This window comes from Anas acuta, chromosome 11 (genome assembly GCF_963932015.1).
Source record: "Anas acuta chromosome 11, bAnaAcu1.1, whole genome shotgun sequence".
Classification (NCBI taxonomy): domain Eukaryota; kingdom Metazoa; phylum Chordata; class Aves; order Anseriformes; family Anatidae; genus Anas; species Anas acuta.
In genome coordinates this window covers 969618-989573 of record NC_088989.1, presented here as the reverse complement: position 1 = coordinate 989573, position 19956 = coordinate 969618, and the positions used below count along the sequence as shown (strand labels likewise).

The 19956-nt window shown below is 52.2% G+C and overlaps 1 protein-coding gene across 5 annotated transcripts in view; it reads right to left on the bottom strand.

Annotated features, from left to right (window-relative positions):
- Positions 1–297: 297 nt before the first annotated feature.
- SSUH2 (ssu-2 homolog) overlaps positions 298–19956 on the bottom strand; it is a 30504-nt gene continuing 10845 nt past the window's right edge. Inside the window, exons 1-11 of one of the 5 annotated variants that reach the window (XM_068694797.1) lie at positions 11804–11932; positions 8799–8880; positions 7893–8073; positions 7014–7074; positions 6626–6750; positions 5986–6048; positions 5074–5159; positions 3785–3877; positions 2987–3092; positions 2202–2309; positions 309–500 (exon numbers count right to left, since the gene is read on the bottom strand). In XM_068694797.1, coding sequence (XP_068550898.1) covers positions 354–500; positions 2202–2309; positions 2987–3092; positions 3785–3877; positions 5074–5159; positions 5986–6048; positions 6626–6750; positions 7014–7074; positions 7893–8073; positions 8799–8880; positions 11804–11828 — 1077 coding nt within the window. In that variant the 5' untranslated portion in view covers positions 11829–11932 and the 3' untranslated portion in view covers positions 309–353. Of the gene's footprint in view, positions 501–2201; positions 2310–2986; positions 3093–3784; positions 3878–5073; positions 5160–5985; positions 6049–6625; positions 8074–8798; positions 8881–11803; positions 11933–19956 lie in introns of those variants that run through there. The other 4 variants (XM_068694795.1, XM_068694798.1, XM_068694799.1 and 1 more) reach the window with 4 other exon arrangements.

The window sequence follows — 19956 nt, the reverse complement described above, 5'->3', positions numbered from 1 at the left end:
TAAAGTGAAATCCTTTGAAGTTAGATTTGATAATTGGATAGATACTGAAACATATCATTATGGATTATGTAGTAACTCGGGAAATCTGATAAATAAAACAGGGGAGGAAAGGCGACAGTCAGAAATGGCGTGGCTGGACTGAAAATGTCTCTGTCAATAGGCATGGCTTTAACGATACAGCATTACAGCAAGGAAGGGAAGCATCCAGCAGGGAAATCTCTACCCAAACCCCTGATCCTGCACCCAGCTGGGTGATGCTGGCAATTTGGGGGGGGCACAGCCTCACTGCGGCTTGTAAGCCCGTGCTGCATGGCAGGAAAGCGTCCGCTGGGCCCTGCCAAGCCCCAGGACCCTCACAGGATGGTGCAGCCACAGCAGCATCTCTCGGGGTAATCCAGCGCGTACACCTTGTTTTCAAGCCCGTAGATGTAGTAGAGGTAAGGCTTCCCCAAGTACTGGTAGTGCACTTCTGTGATGGGGATTCGCTCGATGGTTTGACGCTAAGAAAAGAAACAGAGAAGCCTCGGTTAGCTCTGTGGTGTTTGGAGCTGGTGCTGTGTCACACTTTAGGCCGATGTGCCCCAAAACCCCCAGCTTCTGGCCACAAGCCTTTTGGGGCTGAGACAGTGGCTACTTAGTGAAGGGGAACCAAAAAGCCATGGAGATGGAAGAGCGCAACACTGCAGCCATCACAGCTGCTCCCGAAAGCTCCCCTAGCAGCAGCACCATTATGTTTTGGCCCATATTGCACCACTTTTATTGCATTTACAGCTCTTTAAGCTAATTCCTTAAATCCAGTAAGCCCTGGTGTGTTAGTGCATCCTCCTGCCTCGTGTGCTTGAGGGCTGCGTGTGGAGGCAACTCCCCCGTCCTTGCCCAGGGCAGGCAGCAGGCAGGGTGCCACCAGCAGGCACTGGATTTTGTGGTGCAAAGTCCCCTCTTTCCACTGGAGGAGGCAGGGCGGGCAGTCACAGGATGGTCTGGCAGTGAAAACACCCCGGTGAGGGCAATGATGCCACCAGATTCTGGGCAAATTTAAAAAAAAAAAACGCAAATAAAGGAGCCCCATGAAACCAAATGATGACAGAAGGCACAAAGCCTGCCTTCCCCTCGCAGCAAGCGGGGCCTGGCGTGGTCCCTGCCCATGGGGACATTTTCCCTGTGCTGTGCCCCCGAGCCACTTCACGGCCAGCATCAGGGGAAAGCAGAACAGCACCAGCCAGGCAGGAGGAGACACCTCCTTCCCTCACCTTTTTCCAAAAGATGCTGATTATTAAGCAGAACTTCAGCCAACAGCAAGTGGAAGGGATGAAACATTAACTGGTGGGGAAGCACCCCGAACGCAGCCCGGATCGACACAGATGCCACGTGGTGCCGGGGACTTGGCACAGCGGGAGGTTTTCGGCACCTGCCTTCCTGTACAGCTAGAGGAGGCTTTGGGTGTGCAGCAGGCTCTGAACAAACTGCTTTTGATGCTGAGAACTGGAAATTACAGGCTAGAATTAAGTTGGAAGACAGAAATTTGCCAAAGAGATGGCTTTGACAGACCACATGGAAAATCAAGCCATCTCCCCCTAAGTTTATTTTGGTCTTTCAATTTACTTGCATTTTTAACATGAAATCTTGTCTTTCCTGTGGGCAAAGACAGTATGTTCTAGCTAAACTTGTGCATTTGCATTTATAATGGGAGCAACAGCGATTGCCACATTCTCGCAAGAATCAGATGAGTGGAATCCTAACGTTTATTCAAAAATAGCTTCTAAATATAAATAGTGATAATAACTAACATTTGCCAGGGCTCCGGGAAGGTAAAAGGGAAAATAATAGCCACAACTGCCTACATCTTTGAATATGCTCTTGTAAAATTATTTCCTGGGTGTTTCACTTGGTAATTATGATTTCTTTTTCATTCACTAAAGGTCACCTCTAAATAAATAATGAAATCGGTTACTGCTCTCAACGTCCTGCTGTGTTTGGCCACGCTCACTGGCCGACCATAATTAGTTGAACCACACAATTAGCTGAATTTCCAGGGCCGGCTGGTGGGCACCCTCCTCGTGGTGTGTCCCATGGGATGGGGGGATGCTGAGGGGATGGCAACCCGGCCCCATGCTGTTACCACTCCTCAGGGGCCGGCACCGCTGGGCACGACCCGTGAGCTCCCCATGGTGCCGGCCTGGCAGCCCCGGGCCCCCCTTTACCTGCCGCAGGATGCGGGACGAGCTGGCAAACGCCGCGCTGTGTTCGGCGATGGCACGCCGCGAGGCCCGGGAGATGGCAGGCTCGGGGAAGTCGACGATGGGGCACACCTGCAAGAAATAAACCCAACAGCGTGCCAGGGAAGGTGCTGCTCCTGGGCTGACAGCCCCGGCTGGAGACAGGCACCGGGGGACAGGAAAGATGCCCTAAGAGGCCTCGCCGTCACCTTCTTCCAGTAGCGCAGCACTGTTAAGTCTGAGAGGGTTTTTTAAGCCTCTCTGTTTACCCCACTATGCGGACAGAAGAAATATTTGGCTTATGGGCAAAAGCAGAATTAGTCGGGAATGCAGCTACTTCTCTCACAGCATGAGTGATAGCCGTCTGCCTTACAGCCCCACAGACCTCAGCACTCACAGAACTTCGGATCTAAAACACTCACAGAAGAATGAGTCAGATGCTAAAGCATCATTCAGACCCCGAGGGACTCAGCAGCACCAGATGCAAAGTGTTCACTACAGATGCCTGACACTGAGTAACAGCTCTGGGAGAGAGGCAGTCTGTGCCTGGCTCCAGCTCCTGGTACATGGCTGAAATTTCCACCGGTTCCTGCCAGCCAATAATAAATAACTCCCCCAGGCTTTTGCAGGTATATGGGCCTGGCTCGGTCCTCTTTTGTCGGGCAGAAAACCCAGCGAGGCCAGGTCCCAGGAGGATGCCCTGCACTACCTGCGGGCCACCCGTCCCCGCAGCACCCGGGGAGGGATCGCCTCCCCGCACTCACACTCACCACCACGTTTTCATCTTGGAATATGTTCTCGCCACTGACTTTGCTGAGCAGCTCCCCTGGGAAGTTCAGGTGATGCTCAGAAACAAATTCAAAAACGTTGTTCCTCCTGCAAGAGTGAGGGAAAACCAGCGAGCGATCAGAGGTTGTGTGCAGGGCACCGACCCATCTCCCAGATCCTGAAAGCCCGAGAAATGCTCGAGCACTCCCTGGTTCCTGAGGACAGCAACCACCTCTGCCCAACCTTTGTGCCCTCCGGTGTTAGCTCCTCAATAACCCTGTATATGCAACAACCATGGGTGACTCTTGGATAAATAATCCCAAAATCAGGGGAGGGAAGGTCTTCACACAGGGTAACTGGAGGCATTTTGTAAAAAGATGGAAAAGTGGTTAGGAGGCACCCAAAGCAGCAGGTAGGGCTTTCAACCAAACCTCTCAAGCTAAGATTTGTTTAGCCCCATCTGCTATCTCTGGCACCAAATGGGAAGTACCAGGGCTGCAACACAGCCATCAGCCTCGTGCCACTGCTAAAACCCCAGGAAAAGGAGCTCAGCCACTGCCCCCATCACCTCTGGCATCCTCAGTTGCCCGAGCTTTGGGTCTGGGCTGTGAGAGTTCGGTACCCATGGAGAGAAATGACCAGCACCATTAAAAGCTAAACCTGACCCTCTCAGCCCCCGTTCCTGCCTGACCAGTGCCAATAAATCTTGTCTTGGCTTCCCCCTACAAAGCAAGCCGAGCTTCAAAGCCTTGCAGGAAAACAAGGAATAAAATTAACAGCCATGAACCCGTGCTGCTTACCAGGTTATCACCAGCTGCCTGAAGTGCCGGAGCTTTTTCTCTCCCTGGCACGTTGTGCACGTCTTGCTGCCCCGGCCGGAGCAGGTGCTGCACCTTGGAGGCAACAACAGGGGCTGCAGGGCTGGGGATGGGGCTGCTGGGCACAGGACAAGCCCTGAGCACCACCAGCCACTGCCCGTGGCTCCCCACAGCTCCCCGGGGCTGTGGCCCAGGGACAGGGAAGGCCATCCACACATCTGTCTGTAAATGGGGAGCTTGTCTAAGGATGTATTTGTACCTCTAATTAAGGATAAGCACAATTTCCCCACTTGGTGCTAAGAAGGGAGTGTCCCTGCGAAGGCGCTGCTGCCTGTGCCTCTGCCAGACACGGGAGGCATCTGCTGCTGCGCCGAGCATTTGGATGGCACCGTGCAACTTGATTAGCAGCACTTAGCGACTGATTCATTAAGGCTCTTCCAGCCATCATTAGCCCCGGTGGATTCGTGCTTTAAAATGACTGCCACGATTATGCGCGATACCATCGCTGTTACTTTAAACTTAATGGAGCCACGTAAACAGAGCAGCTCCGGCACAGCACCTTCTCTTGTGTCGCTTAAGGATCATTTTTAAGCCTATTAAGTTTCATGTTTGGAAAAACAATAGGGTGGTAATTCTCCAGCTGTAAAACCTGCCAAACCCGGAATGATGTGCTGCTGAAACGGGACCTAAAGCCCAGCCTGCAAAAATCAGCGACAAGTCTTCTGCTGGCATCCGTGGGCATCAGAGAGCTCTCCCAAGTGCTGGATCCTGCCCTGCACCCGCACCCGTTGCCGCCAGCTGTCCTGAGCCTGCCGGGGCTGCGGGCAGCAGGGACACCCCAGTGTCCTCGGAGCCTTGTTTCTGAGAAACCCTGCTCCCTCTGGAAAAGCCAGAGCTTTTTCCAGCATCCCAGAGAAGCTGGGGAATGAGGCAGCCTTGTAATAGAATGGTAACAAAATTGGGAGAACGGAGAGACAAAAAATTAATATTTTCAAAAAGCCTAAGGTGTTACCTCATGAGTTTGGGATACCAGCCAGGCTGCCGAATGCTGAGTGGGATGTACAGAGTGAACAGTAGGTGTTCAAACAGAAAGTCATTTGGAAGTTAGAGGGGAAAAGGGGCTCTTTCTAACCATTTTTCCTGGAGAATAGAGCTATTGCCGCATTGCCTTTTCTTTCAGGTGATCCTTGTGGCAGCAGGACAAACAAAGCACGCAGACATCTCCGCGTGCCCGGGCAGTGCCACGAGGCGCCTCCCGCAGCAGCCCCTACCTGCTGCGGCCCGTGCCGGAGCAGAGCTGGCACCTCTTCTGCTGCTTCAGCCTCCGCCGGGACCCCCTGCACGTCACACACCTCGCCTGCGAACACACCGAGGCATTAAACAGGAGCTGGCTGCCAAAACAAAACCGTGGCGGGCACAGCAACAAAAAGCTTTTAGGTACGTTATTGGAATAATCGCTAATTCGGGCTCGCGGAGAAATGCATTAAGCCAAGCACGTACCTTGCAGTGAAAAGAGCGTACGAAACAGCTCATATATTGTGCCTCCGGATTAATTAGGTGTTTCGGTCAAATTAACCAGTGATGTAAATTGGACACACGATCTGGGCTGAAATGCCTCCTTTCTTGCAGACGGAATTTTCCGCTGGTATTTATTCACGTTGTTAGCAGTGCGCTTTTATTTACTACTATTTAATCTGATTAATTAAGCAGCAATTTTAGTGCAATAACGATACATCTTTGGGCTGTCTTTGCAAATATCTGTGTAGCAGAACAAGCACAAAGAGGAGGCCAGGTCTGCAGCTGCCCTTGCACCCTGGGTTCAGCCTTCCCTTCCATTTGGAAGCCCCAAACACGGAGCTGAGCGCATCTGAAGGCAGCAAGCAACGCGCTGTACTTCATGCCTGAGGTCTGAGCTCATGTCAGCAGTGCAGAAGCAAAACCACCTCCTCTGGTGGCCGAGCAGGGTTAGGATGGTCCCGCTCACATCTCCACAGGGACCTGGTGACACCGCTGGGACACCACAGAGCCCCATCCCCAGGGGCAGCAAACAGGAGCGAGGCAGGACTGCCCCTCAGGCTCCCCACCTCAGAATAAGTGTTTGCATGTTGCCGTTACACAAACAAAATCCAAGCAAAGCAGACAGAAAGGCAGAGCTCCTGGTGGAAGCTGCCACAGCTCCTTACCCGGCCCGCACCGTGGCACGCGCCGCACTGCGATCGGCCACGACCGTGGCATCTGTGACACTCCTGAAATCAGAGAGTTACTCATGCACAAAGCTGCCGAGGTTTCAGACATCTCATATTATGCACACGCACTCCTCCTACATCAAAATTCAGTGATAACATTCTGGTCTTAATGGGACAGAACCCAATACCATAAAATTGTGCCGTAAGAGCACTAAAGGAGTCATAAATAATAATTATTTAACAAAGGCAAATGTCTATGTAATGCTGGCAAAAGGAAGTCATTTTTTTCTTTATTCATAGTTTCACTAAAAAGTAAAATAAATTGACCGGCTATAAGCTTGTCAAGAGCTAAATGGGAACTGTCATGGGAACAAACGTTCTGCTAATGTGGGAAAAAATTAACAAAAGGGGAAAAATCATCCAGTGCTGTTTCTTGAAGAGGCTGAAGCAAAATTTGCCCTCAAACTTCTAGAAGAAGAAAACATGAGGAAGAAGGAATCTCTGACTATTTTCCCAGGCATTTAGTGCAGAAAAATTGGGAAGTGGAAAGCTAAAGCCTGGCGCCCATCAGTGTCAGGCGGAGCTGAGGGTGCCGCGGCAGGGATGTGCTCCCCGCGCCCCGAGGAGCAGGACTCACCCTGACCAGCGCCGAGCGGGGCACCCGGCAGCGCCGTGTCTGGCCCTGGAAGAGCGGGGGGACCCCCACCTCCACGTCCCAGAGGTCTGGAGGGATGTCCCCAGGGGGTCTGGATGCTCCGGGCTCTGCAGAGGGGACGGCATTTACCTGGCTGGCTGGAGGCAGTGCTTGGATGCAGGCCAGCTCCCGGCACTGCTGGGGACTGACTGACATCGTCCCTTGTCCCTGTCCCCACTCCCATCTCCAGCCCCATCCCCATCCCCGGACCATCCCTCTGCGGGTCCGTGCCATGGGCACCCCGAGGTGCTGAGCGTCCTCCTGCCACCATGGCCAGGGGTCATCATTGCCCATTTGGGCTATTCCCGATGGACGGAGGGCAGGCACTTACTGGTGAAGGGCTCAAACGCCCACTCGCTTAACCGCGATTCACTGAACGTCTCCAGTCGATACTAGAAGAGAAAAAATCACGCAGAGGCCACAGGGACACCTTGTATAAAGCAGGTATTGTAACCACGACTTGCGAGTGTGGGAGAACATCTGCCCCAAAGTGCCTGTCAGAGGGCACTCCCAACACCCTGCTTCTCACTGCTCATCCATTACCCACTTCTAACACCCCAAAGAGCCAGCGGGGAGGGGACACAGCACCCACACACACCCCCGAGAGCAGCCCAGGCAGCGGCAGCACGGCGCCGTGGCACTGGGACCGAAATGCTGCTGGCTGGGCACTGCCCTGGGGGCAGCAACTCGCCCAAAGCAAGGCTGAGCCAAGGCCAGCTGTTACGGGCAGCAGGCACCAAGTCTGCCAGAAATGTTTCCAGTGAGAGGAGTGACAATAGAGAATCAAATGCCACATGTTTTCTGTGGAATTAAATATTGCAAAGACACATTCACAGCTGGGGGCACGCAGGGCATTGCAGTTCACTCTGTGCTCGCGTGTGGCCAAAGAAACAACCTGCAGAGCACGTCCCTCCCGTCTAGCTAAGGGAACTGCTGTCTTTTGCAAAGCTGAGCTGTGGAAGCAGGTCTGCAGGGCTCTGCCAAGGTGATGCTGTACTGTGCAGGGATGTGGACCTTTCAGCTAGGAAGCTCGCAGGCAGCTCCTGGGTAGATTCTCCTTGGAAAGCATGGATGTGACTGCCTTCAAAGCAGGGTGAAAGCACTCTTATGTAATGACCAGACAACTTTTCATGGCCCAAAGTCACCAAGTGGTTGGAAACTGCCCCGTGCTCAGAAGAGGCGCCCCAAAAGGCCCCCTGGGTGTCCTCACCCGGTAGGTGACGCGCGGGCGCAGCTCCTGGATGTGCAGCTCCGCCGCCGCTCTGCTCCCGTAGCAGTGCCTGGTGGCCACGAAGCGCAGCAGGGCTGTCCTGGCCGCCGCCTCCGTCAGCGGGGGGACACTGCGAGGAACCAACACCAATGGGTTTCTGCTCTGCACTTGCTCTACAGGCCTGGAAACAGTCGGTGCATTTAGCTTACTGCAAACGTGACCTAAGGAGAGCACCCACACCCTCTGCACAACCACTGCTGGCACCTTTCTTCTTCCAAAAGAGAAAGATTTCTGCTCCTAAAAATACTTTCATGCAATATCACTAAGGCCATTAGGAAAGAGGGGTCCAAAGCAAACACTGTGAGCACAAACCCTGCCCTTCAGCAGGCTGCACTAAGGAGAGCAAGCTCAAAGCAACACCGTGGCTCTGCAAGCCGTGAACCCACAGCTCCTGTGCCAGCCATCACAGCAGCAGCAGGGTGTCACGGCACTGCCCCACGGGGACCCATCTCATTCTGGCTGAGCAATGTAACACCACCAGCTATCCAGTCCCAACCTCTGTGCAGAAGGAAAGCAGCAGGAGCAGACTCCCACCACCCTACGTTACTTTGGATCAAATGCTGCTTTTCATGCTGTCTCTTTTTGCTCTTTTTCTATGTGCAGAAGAAAAGGGTTGGGTTTTGTTTGAAATTCAAGATGAAAATCAGAAGAGAAAAAAAGATAATAAACAGTACATAAAAGCAGAATAGCCAAGCCCCGAGAGAAAGGCTGACCACTGGTGTTCCAAAGAAAACTCAGGGGCAGGGCTGTGAGATGCTGATGGCTCCAGGGGCTCGAGCACCACCAGCAGCTCCCCTGCTCTGGGGCCGAGGGAATTGTTTAAAATGCGACCTCCCCGGTGCTTACCTGGGCTGCGGGAAGGGGGGGCTGATCCTCTGCTGCCCAAGCTCACCTGGCAGGCCCAGAGGTGGTGGCACTGGCTTGGCTCCTACGGGAAAGGAATATGGAGAAACTCAAACCCAACTGAAACTGAAGGTAGAGTTTGCTCAGTAACGTGCTAAGATTTAGGTGTTGAATCCAAAGCTGCTCCCAGGACAGCAGCTCACTGCACACCAAGCCCCCTGCACCACTGCCAGGAGCTGTGGCCAGCCCAGTTCATCCCAGTGACATCCTAGCTCATCCCAGTGCTGCCCCAGCCACGCACTGGGATGCTCCGGGTGCCCCCAGCAGGCTGTGCTGGGGGCTGTGCTGGGTCCCAGCTCCACACTCAGCAGGGATGGGGGCCTGGGGACCGGCCCAGCAGACAGCCCCCCACCTGACAGCGGGCAGACTGCTTCCCAAAACCTGCCTGCGGGACAGCAACGAGCCAGGAACAGGCACTCGGGAGGAGAAAAGGAACCCGGGGGCCGGAGCTGAGCCCCCCCCGAGGCTGCAGCAGTGCGCACCGGGGGGTCCTGGGGCTGCCCGCACCGATGGCCGCAGAGGAGATGCGGCAGGGATTTTGGCAGGGATTTCGGGAGGGATTTCGGCAGGAATTTCAGCAGGGATTTGAGCAGGGATTTGCCGTCGTGCCCCCGCGCTGAGGTGGAGCAATGCTGACACCCCGCGGGTGGCTGAGGGCCGGGAGCCGCACGCAGCATCCCTGCCTTCCCCTCGAGCAGTGTCTGCTCCTCCAGCCGCTGCCTTCTCTAAAAGTTTGCAGCTCGCTTCAGTTCTGTTTGTGGGGTTTGTTTCCCTGAGTACCACTCCAAAAATAGCCGCTGCTAACAATCGGTGCTCCTGGTCCCTGATACAGAAACAATTCTTTTTATTGAGCCTTTTTTTCCAGCGGCCCTTCCTATCACAGCAGCTGGTGGTGAAAGTCAGCCCGGGTGAGCAGGGAGCGTGTGGAAGGGCCAGGAAATGCCAGGGCAGCAACAACCAGCGATGGGAGCTGCACAAAGCCGGGCTGAGGGGAGCCTTCCATCAACCTGATTTACTGGGCTTCTCGGAGAGCAGTCCCCTTCCTTCCAGGAGGCTAAATTAATCTCCCCATTATTTCTCCTTACAAAAATAAGAAACTACACGCTCCACTTGAAACGCCACGCTGCTCGTGCGGAAGACAAGGCTGCCCCTCAGCTGCAGGTTTTCAGAGATAAGCACTGCAGAGAGGCGCCTTGAAAAAAAATCAGTCACTAAGGTGCCTTCAGTGTGACTGTCTTGGCCATGTCTAGATCAGACACAAACATCTTCCTAAGGCATGGATAAAGCATCTCCCAGTGCTGTGGACTCCCCGGCCACCCAGCTCACAGCCCGTGCTTCTCAGCAAGCCAAAGCTCCGGCTTTGCTTTGTCCTCCATGCCCCAGGGTGGGAGCACTCCCAGCAGAGGCACCTCGCCTGACCCTCTGCTCTGGTGCTGCGTTGGTGGTGGCTTGGTACATCTGCACGGAGCTGTACTCACAAGGAAAAGGAAACGCAAATATTACTGAAAGTCTCATGAATTTCTCATTCAGAAAATGCAGCTTTTACACACCTTTTTCTCCTGGGCTCATTCAGACAGGCACAGCCCTGCTGCGGGTGAGCACCGTGCCCAGCACACCTGGGGCAGGAGGCACAAGAAGAAGTGTGCTTCATGGTGTGTTGCAGAGAAACATCCCAGAAGGGTGAACTCCCAGGTTCTTATTTGAACCATCAGAGCAAATCCTTTCTGATAGTTCCAAGACTTACTGGATTTCTATGCACATTCTGAAGAGAACCTGAACACTTATTTTTAATGCAAAAAGGTTAAATTAAAACCTGTTTACAACAAAAGATGGAGATAAGCACCAAATTCCAGCCCAATGGGAATGGTTTAAATGACCTGGTTAAAAATATCCCAAATCTGGAGCAAATAAGTCAACAGCAGGGTTGTTGCTACGGTGATGATGTTGGAAATCACAATAGTGTATAAACATGAACACATCGCTCCACTTCGAAACAACAATAAGTCTGAGACGGACTTTGACCAAAGCCAGGAGATTCAGCACTTCGGCTGCTACTCATCAGATACTCCAGGTTTTGCTCCGCATCACGGCGATCCAGCCCGCAGACAGGCACAGCACAAGGCCACGCTGCCCTTCCCAGCCTCCAGGCAGCCACAGAGACTGCGAACGCTGCAGCTGGCCAGCAGTGACTGACCCTGAGCCCACTGACACCATTTTCGGTGGATTTCGGATAGAACCCACAGCCAAAAAGTTTGGGAGAGTTCGGTCTTTGGCAAAATCTGTCGGTTACCCTGCAGTTTTTGTCGCCATAAATCACTTCACTCGCTTCTGACTAGTTGGCTGTTGGAGCGGGAAGTCAGCCGTGCGTGCAGCACCCCCAGGACCACAGTGAATAATTTTTTTTTCCATCTGATTAAACAGAAACTTCCTGCAGCATTATTATTTCTAAAGCTAATCAAAGCTTTTCTCATTCATAAATTAAGGAGCCTCAGAACTCAATTACTTTTCAGCAGCAACAGTGACAGTGATATTTCACTGGGGCACCGCATAATTAGAGTTTCTTCAGGAACCGTATTAACATCTAATGAAGAAGATATAGTCAAGGGCATAAGATCAAAGCGCCATCACGAGAGATATTTTGATTAAGCAGCATTCTGTTAAAAGATAACAAGCCTCAGCTTAGGCTTTTCATTGGACTTAAGTGAGCAGCAACACCTGTAGCTCACAGACATGGCACAAGAGATGCGCTGACCCTCTCCACAAGCGCTGCCTGGGAGAACGCACACACTGACATTTGGTAGAAGAGGAGTTCCCTTCTCAAAACAGTTAATTTTTAACATATTGCTTGAAAACACATTTTAGGAATATGTTAAGAAGTACAACTGAATACAATTAATAGAGGAACTCATTGGCATGGCATGCAATCTATTTCTTTTAGCTTTACTTACTGTCTGCTTTCACGTCTTGTTCCATTTTCAAAGGTTAGGAACCAAGATGGTCCTGTCCTCGCAATCTCCCCTGCAATACGCTGTTTTCTGTGAATTCTGTGCTGGCAGCAATGAAACCCAGCCCCCCTGAGCCACTCCCCTCTAACAAACAACGCAGATGTTGGGAAATAATGAATTAATGTCAAAGCTGGACAAAGCAAAATCTTGCCCGGAAGGAAAGTGCCAAGCAGCCCACGCAGACCGTGCTGGCTTCCCAAAGTGAAGACCCACTGGAGAGGAAGATGCTGGAAATTGTGGAGACCGCGTGTCCTGCAGCCCCTGAAGCCCAGTGGTGCAAGGCATGGTACCTTCTCCAGAGGAGGAGGCACAACACCGACTGTGGGCTCGAGGCACTGCTTGGCTGTGGAGGGGGAGCTGCCTGCACACCCACACGGCACTGCCTGAAGCTCCACGTGCCCACAGCTCTTGGTGTTAGCTTTTTCTGGTGTAATTATTAGGTACTTGCTAACCTGAGAGCAGATTCTGGAGACACAAGCAGTGCTTCACCGGTACATCTGTGTCAGCCACATGCACCTGGAAAGCAAGCAGCAGCTCAGGACTGAAGGCCACGTGCAAAGCCATGGACACGCTTGTTACTGCTGCTGCGAGCATGCAGGCTTTCAGAAAATAAAAGTCAGCAGCAGCAGGTGGTACAGAGGGGCACCGACACAGCAGCATCTGTCCAAAACCTCTCTGGACACCCTAGTGACATTTCTGGCTATTTTTTTCTTCTGTGTTTCCTAATGTTCTTCACTTCCTTGTGCAGTCATGTGAAACACTTACTGCATGCGCAGGTTTTCAATTTCAGATGTTAGTACTTTTGATCCAATTTAGTATAAATTGGATCTTGTTTTCCTCCCGTCAGATGGGGCCTGATGTAGTTCCAGCTGACAGAAAGCTGCCCAGAGGTTTGTAGGCTTCAAAGCAGCCCCACAGTCCTCAATTCTTACCCCATCACACAACTGATGTCTCCTCCCTCACACCTCCCTCTGCTGCCTGAGCAACGCTGCAAGGTGTCACAGGTGCTCTCTGCCCCCAGAGCAGAGGGGACGCGCTCCCTCCCCTCCATGCTCCCAGCACTGCTCGCCACAGGTGCCACCGCTCACCAGCAGCCACCTCCGTGCCCCTCACACCCAACAGGAGCCCAGGGATGGTCCCACCGGGAAGGGTCACTGCTGCCCCTGGCTCTGCCCCGAGACCTGCTCCACACAACAGGAGCAGCCGGCCAGGCGCCGTGCCCCAGTGAGCTGCGGTCACCCAAAACCTGTCCGAGATAAGCTTTTCTGCCCCGTCCCATTTTATCCCAGGAGTAAAAATAGCTGGGCTTTGTTCCTTTGGGTGGGTACAAATCCTTTCCAGTGGCAACTTGCCCACTCCAAACGCACACTCCAGACTATTTCAAGCAGTAAAAGCAGGTCTTTGCCAAGCCCAAGTGCTAATCCTTTATCTGCAGCTATTAAAATACTATCATTATTTAAAGCAGAAAAACAACGCTTCTTGCCAGAACCAGAGTTATCTTTTCTTATCATTAAGCCATGAAGGGAAGAAGTAATAAATATAACTGCACCAAAAAATGGTTGTTCTAACAGGTAAAAATAACTCTGTCAGAATAGGTACACAGAGCAGATACTTATCCAAAAATACAGACCTGAAGATAACAATTTGGTGGTTTTGAAATGAAGGCGTGCTCTGGTGCGTGCCACCACACCACCAGGATGCTGCAGGGGGCAGCAGGCACAAAGCACCAGTCAAGATTCATCAGCAATTTTCATGCTTCGTTTAAAGTTATCCATGTGGAGATTTCTTTTATAGGCTAAATCAGTGATTTCCCCTGTGAGCAGAGCCCCCACCTCAGAAAAGATCTGGCTATAGGTTTGCCACTGAGCAGCCACGACTGGGTGCACTGGAAGTCACGTTTGCTTCCATTGCTGCCCTCTGCATGCTCAGGGCTAACCTCTCCACTGGTTTTGAGGAGCAAACAAGCACTGCTGGGAGAAGTCCTGCTGCTCCTCTTGCACAGGGGCCAGTCCCGGATCTCTGCTCCTCTCCCACTGCTCCTCTGCCTGAAAAGTCGCGGAGGGTGGCAGGGATGGTGCGGGAAGGAGAGAGGAAGGCAGGACACATCTCTGCCTGCCCCACTGGCAGCACTGCTGCTGGGCACCCTGTGTGCTCACCTCAAAAAATAGCTCCCTGAGTGGTACATGCTGCATCTAACACAGCACCTAACACTCCCAATAACCGGATCTTTCCCAATGCTTTTGGGGTGGTGACAGCACCGCGGGGTAAGCGTGCTGCCCAGCGCGCCCTGAGCGCACGGGCAGCGAGGGGGTGGGTGTGCGAGCTGCAGCTGCCCCGCCGCAGGCTGCTGGGCCCTGGGAGCTTTGCGTTTGGCCAAAACCCACCCGCAGCCGGAGCTGGGAGGGCATGCAGGCAGCAGCGGTGCGGCGGGGCCGCGCTAGGTGGTGCTGCGGGGCCGCGCTCCGCGCCCGCACCGCGCCGGCTGCCGGCACCCGGCCCCCGGGGGCTGCGCTCCGCACCCTGCGGCATGCACCAAGTACCCGGGGGCGGTACAGAGAGCCGAAATCCCCCGTGTTAGAACAGCCCCAACGCTGCCCGGGAGCGCAGCCAGGCTGTGCCGGAGCTGGGGGGGACGTGGAGGGGCTGCGCGACCCGGGACCAGCGGCGGCAGCAGCCGGGGTGCGAAGCCCCTCGGACCCTGGGGGCTTTCAGTCCCCACGCCCGGTTCAAAACACCCGATGGAAGATACTAGCTTGGTTTGTCTAAACCAAAACAAGCCCACTCGATACAGAACAAACCTCAGTCAAATATTTAGGCTGTTCGCTTTCCGTGCCTTAGGTAGAATGGAAAATCCTGTAGGGAAAGTCACTTCCAAATCAAAGGCTGAGAGATTTTAATTCTATCAAAATATCTCAATGCCCAGATCCTCTCTCCCGTACTTCATTGAACCAAAACAAAATTAACTAAATCAATCCAACTTGACAAAATATCTAAGGCTAGCAAATCTGTTATCCAACTTTTTTTTTTTAATCCAAACACCTAGAGGTACCTGTTCACCAGTCACCCCTTCATGAAAGCTTCTCCTTCACTTCCTTTGAAGAGTCTATATAAAAACTTTAAAATAACAACTATTTTATAGGAATACTACCAGCAATGCTTAGACCCATCTTTACAGATTCTCAGCCTATCAAACTTCTCCAGTAGTACTGCAGATTTGAATTCAATACATGAACAAAAGTTTTGAAGTCCCAGCACCACAATTTCAATTCCAACTAAGTACTAAGGGGAACCTTCCCAAAGGTCCCCTAATATTTCATTAATGACATTTTTAAAGACGGAATAGCCATATCTGTTCAACCGTCACAAGAGAAGGTGAAACATCCCAAAAGCACTGAACACCGCAGCAGCATCAGAACAGGCACGATCACATTTTAAAGCTGGGCCAAAGGATCCCTGAAATCAACAGTGTCCTGCTGACTGCAGTGCATTTCTCTACCAGGACTCGGCTTACTTTGCCCTCTTCCATTTATTCCTTTAGCTTAATCATCAAGATTGATTTTTTTTTTTTTTTAACAAGACTTGAACACTACTTGCCACAATTACCAATGGCTGTGTCAGCAAGTCAAACACTGCTCTCCACACTGTTTGCAGAGCGGCAGCTACAAACCTGCCTATAATCAATTTTGAAAGATGAAGGCAAGACCTGGTGCACGGTGTCACTTCAGTATTCAGACCTGCAGGGTACAGAGCTGTGAAGGAAGCAAAAGAAAATTTGCAGTCATCTTTATTGGAGCGCGGCCACCTCCTGAGTAGGACCACATTTGACCCTCTGCAAATACCTTCAATCCAAAGCTTTCATTTGCACTGATCCAACCATTTTAGAGACAGCTCAGTCCTGGTACAAGGCCAGGCCAATTCTGGCTCATAAGGTCACATATTTCTTGCACAAGTATTGCTATGGAAGGACAATTTTAGGACCTGTCTCCCCATCTTCCTTCACTCAAATGCTGAAGAAATTGACTCCTGTTAATAAAAGCATTCTGTTGCTGGGTACTACCAGTGCTGGGGCTGCCCGAGGTCTCACCGGGATGCAGCAGGGATGCAGCCCAGCCCTGCAAGGTGCAACCCATCCTCACTTCTCCTGACTTTGGTCCAGATTTGATAGCTCAGCAGCTCTGGAAGTCATGCCAACAATGTAGATTGACAAAAAAATAAAAGCATTTGGCCCTGAGTCCCTCCAATATTTGTTTTTACTATAAAAGGAGATTGGACTGTAGATGAGACATGGGCTAGCTGATTTAGTTACACAAGTAACGGGGAAAACAGTGTTATGTTTTCAAAAGTCCTTTTCTGCTTTTGACAGCTCAAATTTTTAAACTTCACCTCAAGCTACTCAGGTTGCCCTGTATCCAGACCTGAAATCACGCTATTTAAATGCTAATGAGCAGTCTCACCGCGAGCACTGCTCATCACAGAGGAACTCCATCCCATGGCCACCTTCAACATCATGTCTGGAAACCCACTTCTGCGGCCTTCCACACACCCCCAAGCAGTGTTCTTCCTAAAGGACCAGTGGCACTTCAGACAGGGCGATGCAGCAGGTTGGGGCTGGGGATTTCCACGCGGCTCTCACCCACCCCTGTGGCTGCCTCCATCCCATCCCATCCCTCCTGCCTACCCTGGCCCCTCTGTCCCCAGCCAGGAGCAAGCCCAGAGCTACTGCCAGCAGTGCTGCTTCCATCAGGTGCAGGGCTCGGATCCTTGACAGACTGCTGCTGTGTTCATTTTACAGACATTTCACAAAGACTAGCAAAGGATTACAAAGCAAAGCATCAAAAGCAATAGCATCAAAAGGAGGATGGCTGGGGGTCTAATCCAGAGCAACACGGAGCAATCCGGGAGCTTGGCCTCAGCCCCTGCTACTTTCTGAGCTGGAGGCTGAAGCCAGACTGTCACATTTCAAAACCAGGAACCTGGAGTTGCAGGGGGCTTTTGAAACACAAATCATCCTCTTGCCTTTGTACCTGCAGCCCGACAGCAGCACCAGTGAGCAGACATCACTCCTCGTCCCAGACAGGAACTGTCCCTATTGTTGGAGAACAAGGTCTCAGCACACAGTGAGGATGCCCCAGAAGCGCGGTTTCCCCACACGCATTACAAACCTGTTTCACCTCACTCAGCACCACGAGATCAGGTTCAGCTGTACAGAACAAGATGCAGCTCTGGTTGGGCATCACAAACAGCCGTGAGTCCAACAAGAAATCAGCAACACCGTGTGCATGTAAGGTGTCCCCACTCTCCCAGATGCCCACCCGTGCATTTCACTGCAGTGTGGCAGTGTCACCAAACCAGGAGGCAGAGGCCCACCAAGGACAGGGCCATGCCTCCCAAAACACCGTGAAGTCACCAAGTGGCCATGGCCTGAGGGGCAGCCCAAGCCCCACCACCACCCCGAAGCAGAAGAGGCTCCCCAGGGTGGGGAGGACAGCCCCCACTCAGTCCTCACCATGGGACACGGCCCTCCCAACACCCAGCACCTCCCCAGGGCGTTTAGGCTCATGTTCTGTCCTGCTCCCAACAGAAACACAAGCAGACAAAGCTTTCTTGTGCATCGGCCCTCAAAGTACCCATAGAATAGCATTGGAAAAAATCCAGCTGAAAATGTCAAAATGGCATTTTTGATTGCTCTGCCTAGGTGGAGGAGGGGCATTTGCAGCCAACAACATGACAAAACAGGCATGAGCACACAAAATATTCACATGTGTATTTATACTTGCCTGGGAAAGAACCCTTGGAAAATGTTACCCTTCTGCTTATAACCACTGTGTCCTGAAGATGCATAATTTTGGCTTTTTCCAAAAAAGGGCTCCAAACCAACAGTAACAGCAGGGCTTCAGGCTGCTTTTTATCACCAAGGGACGTGGTTTAGCTCGCCATGGACTCCTGCTGGTAGGTCAGGAAGGGCAGCTCATCCCCTGGACTTCTCAGCTCTCCACCCCTGCAGACAGGACCGGTGACTAAATCTCAATACCCGCTGAAATCCAGGCTCACAGCGCTGGCCTTGGCGAGAACAATGACCCACCTGCCCCTTGGGACCCGTGGCACCGCACCGGGTCCCACAGCCCAGCCCAGGAGATGCATTTTGGCTCCCCCCTGCCCTGCACATTGCCCCCAGGCTCTCCCTTCCCTTCCCAGGAGAGGACGCACAAACAGATGAGAGGAGACCATGCACAGCAGCTGTCAGACTCGCTCCTTCCCCTGCAAGGACACAGCTGGAGCCAGGCCCTTCCTCTCTGCAAGGACGCACAGCAGCATCTCCCTCTGGCACAGGTAACCTGGCCACAATATCGATCTGTTACCTGTGGCATTACCTTGCCCATCAGCCCGAAGCCCAACCGGCCTCTGCAGGCTCCCTGGGGCTGCTGCACGGCACTCCGGGGGCTCTGGCACGCTTTGCTCATTCGTTTTCTTCAGGGATGTGCAACTTTTCCCTTTCCTCTCCATATCTAAGTGGTAAGGCTTAAATGATGGAAGATGTCAATCTTTGTGGTGATAAAGCTTTCTCACAATTTTTTTTCTTATTATAAAAACAAGGGAAAGAATAACATTTATCCAATCGCACGGCTATTAGAGTATCTATTTTTCTGGTATTCTGGCACTGCTTTCCCTGAAGACTGAGTTTTCTTCATAAAATACCAGCGAGTCTTGGGCATGACTTTAGAGAGCACCAGAAATAGTGTGTGGAAGAAGAAAAGCAGCATCGCTTTCTTCCACATATGGATACTGGTTCCAATGAGGGATTGACACACACAGACAATCCCTTTTGATTCTCAACACAGCTGGGAGCTTGTTAGACCCTCTTCCACTTTCTATTCCATCCAGACTGTTGGGGATTCTTCTGCTCTCTTTTTGCCCGTCTTTTCACTCAGCTTCAGCGTGGCTCGCTCAGCATTTTTCCTTCAGCACCTGCAAGCACTCCCCTCTCTCCTTGGGCTCAGACAAGGCCACCGGGGCACCATGTCTCCCTGAGTAGCAGACGTCTCCTCATCCTCATCACCCCAACACATCCAGGTGCCCCAGCTGCTCCGGGACCCTGGTGGGCTGGCTGCAGGGTTAGCATGTGCTTGAACACTTTTCTATGGGAAACAGCACAAATGTCCGTATTAGTGTCCTTCAGGCCTAAACGGATTCAGCAAAGCCTCTGTGACAGCTGGAAGGCTGCTCAGGTCCAGGACTGGGGCTGATAGCCCCAAGTCTCCTGTCCATTGACACAACCCCATAGCCAGGTGCCCTGTAGCTGTTGGGTCACCCCAGCTACCAGCACATTCACTGAGGGCCTACATGGCTGCAGGAGCTTCTGCCCTGCACCAGCACCCAGCCCAGCTTTTCCTACATCATCCTGTGACCACCAGACTTGCTCCTGCACTGCTGAAGGCTATGGCACAGCTCCCATTTGTCCCAGGACTCTGTCAAGAAAGGTTAAATTTGTGCACAAATATCGTCCAGCTAGAGTCCAAGCAACAGCCATGCTGTGGTTTGAACAAGGGCACACTGTCACAGCCATTCACGATTTATATCGTATAGTCAGGGGAAAGTCTATGAATATTAATTCAGTTCTGCTGTCATAAATAGCCCTGGACAGCCAACACCCATAAAAATGCAAATAGCCCTGTGTTAACCCCTGGAAAGCTCCAGCATTAAGCACACTCACGGGTTGGTGGCACCGCCAGTCCCTGCTGGAGCTGCTGACAGCCAGTAGCCTTAGCCGTGGCAGATACAGGGTGCAGCACGTCATGGGATTTGGCTCTCGGATACTTAAAGACAAGAAAAAATCTGACAGCTCTTCCAGCCTTCACCATCTTGTCTTGCAGCTAAAATGTTCCTTTTAATAGAGCACAGCTTGGTTTGTAGAGCAGCTATCCATCACGGAGGCCTAGAAGAGAGTCGTGGGCTTTGAAGCAAAAATTAAAACTCAGACAGAAAAATAAGTCATAGAAGAAGCAACTGCTCCAGTAGCTACAAGCCAGTCAGGTCCCCAGCCACGTCCAGCACCCGCAGTTCAGACCACGAGGACTCCTGCACCAGACCTGGCCCCA